At 48.6% G+C, this 11448-nt stretch overlaps 1 protein-coding gene across 4 annotated transcripts in view; it reads right to left on the bottom strand.

Annotated features, from left to right (window-relative positions):
* Positions 1-4754: 4754 nt before the first annotated feature.
* Positions 4755-11448, bottom strand: part of LOC101803678 (uncharacterized) — a 43257-nt gene continuing 36563 nt past the window's right edge. For 3 of the 4 annotated variants that reach the window (XM_072044413.1, XM_072044414.1, XM_013092338.5), the window contains 2 exons: positions 6290-6654; positions 4755-5162 (listed from right to left, as the gene is read on the bottom strand). In XM_072044413.1, the coding sequence (XP_071900514.1) occupies positions 5070-5162; positions 6290-6654 (458 nt within the window). In that variant the 3' untranslated portion in view covers positions 4755-5069. The remainder of the gene's footprint in view (positions 5163-6289; positions 6655-11448) is intronic. The other variant, XM_072044415.1, reaches the window with a different exon arrangement.

Genomic DNA, 11448 nt, shown 5'->3' with positions numbered 1-11448 from the left:
AGCACGGGGGCTGTTAACCGGCTGCGCAGCTCCACGCCAGCCATCCGAACCTGCTCTCCCAAACATGCCGCGTCCCACCATGCCTGTTAATTACACCAAACCCTCCCTCCATCATTTGAAACCCTGATTATCCCAAATTCTCCACCGCTCCCCATTATGCTCAGATAATTGAGGTTGCACGGAGCACACTCGCAGCCAGTTAGAAGAGCAAGCATTATCTTTCAGCTGATACAACTATCAATAGCAAGTGTACAGCATATACTACAAAGGCTTTATTGTGCATATGTAGGGAGATAGAGATGAGATACGGTTCCAGGAGGCAGTTTGTCTAGTGGTTACAGTACAGAGTTGGGTGTCATGAGACCGGAGTTTTAATTACTACCTCTGCTACCGACTCCGTTACTCAGATAAACCGCTCGCTGTCTCCGCATGCCAGCATCCCGCCCTGCGAAAAAGGGCACTGTGAGAATTACCCACCTTTGTCAAGTACTTAGATATCCTTAGATAAACAGCTTTTCATGCTTAGCTGCTGAGTGTTACTGTCCATTTAATTGCATTTTTTAAAACTCTTCAGAAAGGACTGAAAAAAAAGCCGAAAACATTTGAGAGCCGGAGCTTCGGTTGGTGGAAGCTGGCACGGAGTTTGGCAGAGCTGTGCTGATGTAAATCCAGCCCGACCTGGCCCTTTAAACAGAGTTTGCTAAGCATGACGTGACCGGAGCGAACACGCTGTACTACGCGAGGTACAAAGCACCCAATGCAGACTCAGAGCTATTGCTGCAAAACGTTTACGGCCTCAGCACAGACCGGTACCAACACTCGGTACTGAACAGGAATAATACGGCTTTCACAAAGCAATAACCTGCTTGTGCTCAGCACTCTCTGACCAGAATCATCTTGCTCTGGGTCCCCAAACTTTCCGCACACGAGCGCTGGCGTTAACACGCGTCCTCCCTCGGGTGAAGCCAGCCGGCGCCCGGCACGCTGCGTGCCGCTGGTGGGAAGGGTGCCAGGCTCCAGGAGCACATCTTCAAAATCGCTGGGGGACCATTAACGTCTGCGCCATGTAAAAACGCACAAAGATAATAGAAAATAAAGGCCTTTGGATAATGATAAGCCTGCTGATTGCAGGTGAGTGGCTACAGGAGCTCTCCTTACAAAGCTGTAACTGCGAGAACAGTACGCCCGGACACGGTGCAGACAGGCTTGTAATCACCAGCCACCGAACGCCTTTGGAGCACCTGATGCTCTGCTATCTTTCTGCTTTGTCTTACAAGCATCTGAAATTCTGTTTTAAGGCTTTTCCATGCAGCGATTCCTGTAAATCACCCCTCTCGGCTGGAGAGCTGAGGTGAGGGGGAAAAAATCCCGCGCTCACTTAAAGCCTTTTATTTCTCTTGTAACATGGACATCTTGGAGAGCAGATTAGCCAAAGGAGAAAAAATAAAAAGCAAACGGTATTACTGGTGACCTAATCCTTCCTCTCAGAAAAAGAAAAGGGAAAGAAAGCCTCTTGTGATCTCCAAGGAGGAACTTGCCTTGTAAACTAGTCTCCTGTTTGAAACGGAAACAAGAATGTGAATCCTGATACAGAGAGGCTACCAAAAGCAGGGAACAGCTTAACAGACCTGAGATTTTCCTTTCAGCACAACACGGGGTATTACACAGGACCTGTCTCGGTTAGAAAAACGTGCGGTGAAAACTTAACAGGTTATAAGATCTTATAAGATCCTTTGGCCACAAAGAAACCCAAATGCGGTTATTTTTATACAGTAGGCAGGAGCGTAATCTGTGTCCAAGTTTATAAACTGTGCGCTTGTAGTTCATTAAAAGGATTCTGTTACCGGTTCCTTTCTCGCAGGTTATTGTATCCAACCCCTGCGACGTGCATTTACAGCCCTCTCAAACCTGCCCCTCTATAAAACCAGGAATGCTGCCCCTGCCCCCCTCCCCTAAGGGAATGGGGGCAATCAGCATTAGATTAACTAAATATTTGAAGAAGGGAGCCATTTTTACTAGCAAACACTATTTGGAATAAAAGCTTGCACTTCCTAAAGTGCTTAGATAAAAGAGGATGAAGTAAGGCACGTTGGCTGGCACTGTCCTCCTCTGACAGGTACGAACTCCAAGATTTGGGTAAGTCCATGGCAAAACAGAGAGCCACCACCCAAACCTTCTCCTTTCAACCCCTCTCAACCCCTACGTGACCCCTTGAGCCCCCTTGGCTGTACCAGGACAGACAATCGGCCCATTGAGCCCCGGTTTCACCCAGCTAAATCGCTCCTAATGGCTAATTTACCAGATAAATTTAACCTCCCTTTCTGCACACAGATACCAGGCTGCGGCTCCCTCCATTTCCCATAGCTCGGACATTTTCCGAGGAGCGAGCTTTCTTGCAGTCTCCTTCAACTTCTCACTCGGCACCCCTGGGACATCACTTCAGCTCCCCAGAGAGATGATCCAAATGCTGCTGGCCCCGCCACATGGCCACAACCATCACAGCTTCCAGCAGCACCCACGTCTTTACGTGCTTTTTCACCGACACCAGTGAAAATCTGACCTGTGGGGAACGTACACAAACAGAATGTCATCGTGGCTATGGCTAACTCATTTTTTAAATTCCAGGTAATGTCTTTAGACCTGACTTTTTTTTTTTTTTTTTTTTTGGCATCATGCCCCAGCTCCTATCCAAGTATCCGATGTCCACGGCTTCCTACGACATGGTGGCAGATGCCATTCTGATAGGGAAGCAGAAATTCCTTCCTGACCCAGAGGATTGCGTCATGCCTCTGAAATGCGAGATCAAATCCAGTCCAGCTACCTGTCCATCTCCAGACTGCCTATCAATTAGCATTAGACACTAATTTGATTAAATCAGTATGTTGAAATTTTATTTGGTTCCACCTAAGGAGTATAATTCCCCCTGCGTGGTCTCTGTAACCCACTAATTTTCCAATGGAATGGGAAACACAGGTTGGGATTTGGAGGCTGTTTCTTCGACTTGTTAACATGTGAGCTCAAAACCGCAGTAAAAAATAAATCCATGCAACTTCGTAGAATGAGACTTGCCAGTTTAAGAGAAAACGGCTTTTTACAGAATAACCCAGATGGAAAAAAATGTATACATTTAACTCTGAAACCTGAAGTGTTCTTTGAGGGAAAATGAATACGTTTTAGCCTTAAAGGGATCACAGACTGCAATTATATAATTCTTGTCAACTGATGTTAAAGATAGGCTGGAAAGAATGTATGCTGAGGCCCTGCAATAAAACGAGCTCCTTTACTCCTTTCAAATGTTTGCAAGCCTTGGAGGTTATCCAAAGGTCGAATACAGGAAAAGTCTTGGTGAACAGAAAACACAATCATGAGCTTTTTTAATATGGGCTCTTTTTGTAATAAAATAAAATTATTGTAAGGGAAGGGAGGGCGGGCTCTGTCTCCTCAGATCTAGGGCCAGGGGGGCTGAGTTTTAATCAGAGGCTGCTGTTCTCCCCTCCCCGCTCCTCCCCAGCCTGTCACTGCACCAGAGCGAAGGCAGAGGAGCTGCGCTGGGTGTTGGGTGCACTGCAGAGGTACCAAAACCCCTCAGCCTTGCTGCGGTACAAGGGCACGCTTCTGAGAAGGAGGTAGAAACATCTCCATTGCCAGAGGCAGCCCAAGGGTGGCCGCAGCTCCCCGTTGCCTTCGTGTTGTACCGGGGTCTGCTCCAGCAGACCTGTTCCACGCAGGAAGCAGCTCCATACGCCGTAGCAGTTACCAACGTGCTGCCACTCGTGGCACACACCAGATAAGCGCTCGTTTCCCCACAGACACCCCACTGGGGGCATTAAGTAGTGGTGAGGTTTGTGGAGAGCATCGCAGCCAGCTGCAGCCACGCAGAGTTCAGAGGTGGGTTGTGAATACTCACGTGGATCTGGGAGCAGAATCCAGAGCTGCACGCTCTACTCTTACCAGAAGTGCTACAGCTCCTCTCACGAGGATTTGTGGTCAGGGAGCTGTTTTCTCCTTCACCCGGAGTACGTGGTGGCATCGCCCAGACAGCCCACCTGCAGCACAGCAGCAAACCAGAGGCAGGCACTCGCGCTATCGCATGCGTTTGGCTCAGAAATTTCCTATCCAATTTGCCTCCATCTCCTCCAGCAGCTAAACACGGCCTGGAGCTGCAAAGCAGGAAGTATCAGGAAGAAATTCATGAAGCAGCCTCTTACCGAAGGCATCAGGTGCTCCTGAGCTGTGATCATCCTTCATAGGAAAACCTGGGAGATGCACACCAAGACTTTTGTTCTAGTCCCATACTCTGTAACACCTTATCACCAGTCACTCCCTATCATGAACAGCCCATCACCCAAACTTACCTATACCTCAGCAAATGAGAAAATCTTAAAATAATATGTTTCCCTCTCAAAAATGAGAAGCCACTTTTAACAATTGATCTGCACTGCCTGGAGAGCACGTAATACATGCTGACAAATCCAACACTGTGCTGAAGATTGTTTCCAATTTGACTTTCTTGTGGACTTCTTCTGTGTCACATTTGACCTTTATCAATCTGGTGGAGAGGCCTTTCCCATTACTTTCACCAGATAAATAACCAAAGTTAGAAAAAAAAGATCATACTTACCAGTGCCACCTAGATGAGAAACAGTTCAGAGCTGGAGCAAGCTGGATAGACTGCTAGAAATTACACCTGCTCTGTTTGGATGTGAAACTATTTCACGTTAGTGGTGCTCCCACAGACCATCTCTGGCCTACAGGGCATGAAAACTCAACCCCACGTTTAGTGTATATACATATATTTAAAATATCATTTCATGGCAGCAACCCATCTTCCATCATGAACTGCTATTTGCTCTCCCTCATTGTTAAGGAATTGGTGGGGAGCCGTTATTTCACAAAGCCAGGAGACAAGGGGCTTCAAATATGGCATCTCTTTATTTTTTAATAGTATGGACACTCACAAAGAAGACATAATGGACAGCCCTCCTGCATTCCAGGAGTGACCATAGCACTCGGTATCAGGGCACCAGCCCCCCTTCGGGTACAACCCACAATGCCACCTCTCCAGCACCTCATATCATCTCCCCCTCTTTTACCCAGTCCTCCTCCTCTGGTTGGATGGTGTTCCTCTGCTTTAGCCACACGCTCCTCTTCTTTTCTTTGAGCTGAAAAGTCAAGAGTAAACACATGAACACCAGAAAAGTCACTGGAAAGCATACTGCTGGCACTTAAATTAAAGGTCCCTATTCATAGTCTGATTTAAGGAATTGTTTCAGCATTAAGTCCAGCTGATTTTACGAGACAGAAAGACACACGTTGAGGCACCCATCCTGAGTGAAGTGTCTTGCCCAAACCAAGAGATAAATTAAAGGAAGATATCCTCCAGAAAAGACATGCACTCAAGACAGCTCTGAGGCCCAGGAAAGAGCGACAGCAGCAAGCTGACCCTACAAAGCCCCAACGAAATCAGAGACTGGGGAGATGAGATCCAGATTTTCCTGTGTGCAGTCCTGTGAGCTGAAGGTGGATGCTCAGCGGTGCTGCAAGCAGCCAGCTTTTCATATGAGCTCCACACATGGGAACAAACATGTCCAAAGGCCTCACACCCAACGAGGAGCTGCTGGGTGCCGAACACATCTGAAAATCTGGCTCTCAGAGCGGGCACTGAGCCCTGGCAAATCTGACTCCCAGCCCTGCTGAAAATCTGTCACCACATCGTCAATGTTAAAAGACAGGTTTTTCAAATGGGAAAAGTGCATTTATCACCCTCCACAAACTCACGAACAACACAAGGCATAATTGCTCAAACGTCAAATAAAAATTCTCGGCTGAGTAAACACCACGCGTGGACCTTTTTTGATCCCCCAATATGAATGCTTTAGAACAGGATGAGCATGTGGCCAGCGGGGCTGTAATGGAGAGTGCTTTGTATCCTTAACTCTACCAGGCGTGATAAAGTGCCCGCTATCATGAAAAAAAAGCTCATCTGAAAGACAGAGGGAAACCAGATGGGAAAAGAGCACAAACTCTCGGCAGGGATTTTAAGGATTTTTGCTTTTTTTTTTTTTTTGATTGCTTCCAATTTCTCCAAAATAACGCTCTCTCCCATAGCTCAAGGCTAAGAAGAAATATAGTCCCTTCCACCTGAGGCACTTGGAGGGCAAAGCTAAAGGCCAGATGTCGCTTTGGCTGCAGCACCCTGTACCACCAGGTGTGTGTGAGCATAACCCAGGGAGCACGCACCCACATCCCGCTCACCCCAGTGGACACCTGAGGCTGCCAGGGTCTCTACCTCAGCTATTGCTGATTGCAACACCTTGGTTACTTCTGCTTTCGCTATTCTTTCTACTGCTTGGGCAAATGCTTCAGCGACTCTGTCTGCCTCTGGGTTTTCTGATCCTTCCACCGCTGCTCCATCAGGGTTGACCACGTTTCCACTGGAGCTTCCCTTCGGACTTTCCATCTCCCCTCTTACTGCTGCTGCTTTTAAGGCATCCACCTCTGCTTGTGATGCTGCTGCATCCTTCTGTGCTGCTTCTGGTGCTGTGACAGCCAGCGCCTCCATGTCCCCTGCAAGGTCCCCAGTGGCCAGGGCAGCAGGAGATCCCATCCCAGGGGATGGCACAGCCGCGTGGAGTCGGAGAGCTGCCCGTGATCCTGTCGGAAGAAATGTGGAGAGTGAATCAGCACAGCTATGAACAAGTGCTTTTCTCAGAACCATTACCAGGGGAGCAGTGGCAGGACCTGGAGCTGAAGGAGCCACCTGGGGCTGCCTTTCAACTACCTGGCCTTTCTGTGCAGACACTGAGTGAGAGCCCAAGACCCAGCGCACTCGCTGGGTAGAGCAGCTGCGACTCTCGCATCCCAGCATCACACTCTCCTGTGGGTGGCAGCCACTTCTGTGGCCTGAATCAAGGCCAAGGACACAACTGTACACCAAAACATCTCCAGCCCTTCATATTGGGTGGTTTGTATAGCAATCATAGACAGAGAGGAGAATAAAGGGAAAGCTGGCTGTTTCCCAAGAGATGTTTGCTTAATATCCCAGAAAAAAAAAAAAAAAAAGAAAAATGTTTTCTCTACCAGAGAAAACAGAGCACAAATTCCAGGGAACATACAATTTAAACAATTTTTTTTTCAAACTGTCATACCCTCATGAACCTTCTGTGAGAAGAATCCAAAGGACAACCCCAGAAGCAGGAAATAGCAGGCTCAAGTCAGTCAGACACAGTGCACCTTCTCCCAAATTTCTGCCGACACACCTCACTTCTGGCCTGCAGCATCCTTACTGCTGCAGTCTGTGCACTCCGTATGCAGCCAGGCTGCTCTGCTTCAGAATCTCTGCTGTGACTCTGAGTCCCAAATTGGGATGTTTTGTCCCAATACCATGGGACGACCATCAGCTCAGATGGGTGAAATTTTGATGATCAAATACACACAGGACGTTGGTAGAGGAGATCCATACCTTTGTCTGATATATTTATCAGTCAACTTTTGTATTAGGGAGATCCCCTGACAAACATAGCCCTGCTGTCAAGCCTAAAGACAGGTAACAGTGATGTTAATAAGTAGTTATCTCAACAAACGTTGAGCAGCCATACCACAGATGCTGCTCCTCCTTAGCAATGCCTACTCCAGCCCAGAAGAACAAGCCTAGGAAGTGATACCAGGCAGAGTAAGTTTTATGAATTCAGAGCATGAGATGAGGAGTCAGAAATAGCCACCAGGCTCGTCCATACCCACCAGTTCGGGCGAAGATTCACCAATTGATTCACTCTCCTGTGTTCTGTCCTTTCTCTCACATGGAGACCAGCAGACATCAGTTTTTGGGCATACGATCACACAGCACTATAGAAGGATTCCTATAGCATAGAGGCACTTGCACGCCCGCTGTAACCCAGCCAGCACAACACGGGGGCTTGGCACAGCTCCCTAGCCCCCTGCACACCTCCACGGGCAGTCCCGAGCAAGGCACGAGTAATGCTCATCAGATCTGCTGAGCAAGGGGGAGCTGCGGGAGGCCCTGATGCGAGCACACGGCGGGTACCGGCTGTTCCCTGCTCACATGTGCTCCACAAACCACTACCAGGGAACTGGGGCAAGCCTGATCAGATCGTGATGAAACCACTGTTCAATACCATTCAGCATTAGCAGCTGAAAAAGAGGAGAAATAAGGGGAGAAGCTGGGGAAGGACAGGATGGAATGAACAGGAGGTGCTGGGGTGAGAAGAAGGGGGAAATGGGAAAGAAAAAAAAGGGGAAAAGAGGACTGGGAATATATAAGGAAAGAGGAAAAACTGGGGAAGGGGAAAGCAGCTGCAGGTCACCAGTGCCAAGAGAAGGAGCTGCACCCTTCAGCAGGAGGAGTTGTACACTGCAGAAGACCGGGGCCAAAAGCCACCCGCAGGAGCCCGCCCCGCACACCTACATCCTTGTGGACACAAGTCAGTCACTCGCCCGTGCCACTGAACAAGCTACCTGCATATCTGCTTCATTAAATAGTAACCCTGTAGGTCTGCTGACAAGAACATACTTCTCTCTCCTCTGGTAATTAGCCCTGAAGGCTGGTCACGCTCACTGGCCATGAAACGCTGCAACAAGCGGCCTTTTCATGCCGCCAGCTTTACCTTTGTCCCTGCCTGTTCCCATCAGCCGGGGGCAGGCAGGCAGGCATGGTGCCCGCCCGACTCTGCGCTCCTCGGCCCCCTTCACGCTCTCCCCCCGCAGGCGTCTCTCAACAGGGCAGAAATGAGCTGGCTGGGACGGTTGGATGACATCTGCAGGGACTCTTCCTTTTTTTCGCTCTGGAAAAACAAGGCCAGCTCCAGCCGTGGCGATTCGCTGCCAGCCAGCTCGAGACAGCTGCAATTCGATCTGCTGGGAAGAGGAAGGGTCTTACGAGGCTCCAGAGATGCTGGAGAGGAAGCACGGGGCTTTGTGTAAGGAGCTGGACAGGAACTGAAGGCTCAGCTTGTCTGCATAAGGCCGGGCACAAAGTTTGCTCTGCTGAGTGGCTTTCTCTCATTTGCACCTTGAGAAAGGGGCTCTGCTACCTACCGTACGTGCCAGCCGTGACAAGGCTCTGGTCCCAGTTAGTGATCGTGTCAGAAGAGCAATAAAAGAACAAAATCTACTTCAACGAAAGTAAAACACCTCCCAAAGTTCCTGAAATGTGGCCTGAGTTAAGCTAGAGCTGACCCGGACCCACAGCATAAGGGATTAAAATGTTATTTTGGAAATTACTCGCCTTGTCAGAAAACAAAGGCGCAGGTTAGCAACACTTACCCCCATCAAAGACGGCATGGCCCCGAAACAAAGTATGCATAGCCCAAAGCTCTAGCTTTATGATCGCATTTCCCCTCCAAGATATTTGGGAGACAAATTCCAGGCACCTCAGCAAGCAGACCAGCACAAAGATTAAAAGCAAAACTATTCCCAGGGATTCTGGGCAGCCCGTCCCAGCAGGGAGACCAGGGACCTTCGAATAAACCTTCAGCTGTGCTCAGACTTGAGATGCGACCTCAAGTAAGCCACTCCAGCCTGGGTCCCTCATCTGCAATGCCCTGCGCTGGCCATGGCTGAGAATTAGCAAAGGTCACTCCTTATTTTCTGCTCCCCGAGGTCTGGTCACTGCAGGGTTGGTCTTTCCCGAAGCTGGCTGCCTGCACAGTTTTTGTATACGTACATATTAGCATTTCGATCCACATTTGCATTGGGACTAATCTAACCTCATAACCTCCAGTTTAACCTCCTAAATTGCCTCTGAAACGCCAGGAGATTACCCTGCTGCCCCCTCCTCAGGCAGGCTCCCGGATCAAGCCACCACTCAGCTGCACCACCTCGCCCAAGCCCAGCACCTCGACACGAGGTCTGCGTCCCCAACCTGAGCACTCGCATACCTCGCTCAGGATCGTGCCCTTTAGGTGCCTCCCCTCTGCTGAACAAACCCTGCTTCCTCCCATCAAGGCTCTGCTTTCTGCTCCGCAGCAATTTCCTTCGCTCGGGGAAGCAGCTTGCAAGGCCCCTCGTTAAAATCTCTCCCACCACTTGGCAGTTGTGTAGTTTGCCCCCAGCCCATTTGTTTATGTCTGACTAATGTTCATTGCCTCAAAATGAGTTTGAAGCTAATGCTGTGTCTCCCAATTAAATGTTTGATGGAATGACATCAAAACCAAAACAGACAGAAAAAATGATTTCCCTTTGATAGGCTGACCACGTTGTACAGAACTTGCTATTAGAAGGCTCCGGTTGCTCAGAATTTTGCCAGACTTTAATCTTCTGAATTAAAGCTTTCCATGCGGGTTGTCTGCCCCAGCTGGAATTTAGGGTGAAAATTTCAGCTAACGCAGTTCATCCACTAGAGGAAAACTTTTTACCCCAGTTAAAAAATAAAAAATAAAACTGATATTCCTTACAAGCATTTGGTCAAACAGTCTCAGCACTACAGGTCGCAGCATTGATTTAAAATTTGGCAGGAACGTCACAACAGTGCAGGGGAATTATGTCCGTACAGCATTTAGGGGAGTGACACACCTTTGGCCAAACTGTGAGCCCCTGAAAAATCACCGGTTGCACATGCTCCATAGCGATTTGCGATAGTTTGGCAGCTAAAATATTTTTCAAAGTCCTGACTTCATAACCTGAATGTTCTTTTTGTGCAGTTTTGGTGTTCTTTAATGTAATCTATAAAAATAGCCAGTGACCTTTAGTGACATCCAACAGGCTCCTGGTTTCCTTCCATGGTTTGAAGACTTAAACAATAGCCCCAAAGAAATGACTCATTACTACACACACATGTACTCAGTGCCTGGGAAACTGCTGGCTGTCGGTGAGCAGGAACAAGAAGGAGATTTGCACAGCTCCAAAGCGTGGCGGGCTCAAGCAATTCGGGGATTCACACATGCAAGGCCTAAGATACAGCCAACAGCTTCCCCCCAGCCACTGCTCCAGGCACCAAGCAGGGAGGGGATGTCCACAAGTTTTGGGTGAAAGACAATTGGGGAAAGATAATTCAGGGTTGCCAGAGGACTTGGTGGCTACTCTCAGCCTAACATTTACCATTACTGAGCCTCCCAACTTTAGCACAGGCTGCTAAAGCTTTCAGTGTAGTGAGTGGAGGATCTGTGTTCCCAAAACAGCATATTTCTATAGGTAGGGCAGGAGTATTCAATTACCCTCATTCTGAAAGGGGGAGGAAAACTTCATAATCCTATTAGGCAACATTCACTTGATACCAGCTTTTAACACGTGTGCTTGTAACCTCAGCCAGAAAGAAACCTTCAGCAGCTCAGCTGGTGGAACCGTTGCCTGTAGACCCATGCTTGAAATCTGCAGGTTTGTGAATAAATCAGGATTCTGGAAGTGGGGTCAACCTCCTGGCTGACAGTCGCAATATGACAACTGCCAGCGTTCAAGGAAAGCGGACAGTTTGCAAGTGAGTTATGCTGTTGC

Source organism: Anas platyrhynchos, chromosome 13, assembly GCF_047663525.1.
Source record: "Anas platyrhynchos isolate ZD024472 breed Pekin duck chromosome 13, IASCAAS_PekinDuck_T2T, whole genome shotgun sequence".
In the NCBI taxonomy this organism is placed as follows: Eukaryota; Metazoa; Chordata; class Aves; order Anseriformes; family Anatidae; genus Anas; species Anas platyrhynchos.
Note: the sequence above shows the minus strand (reverse complement) of the source record. Positions and strands in the feature narration are given on the sequence as shown.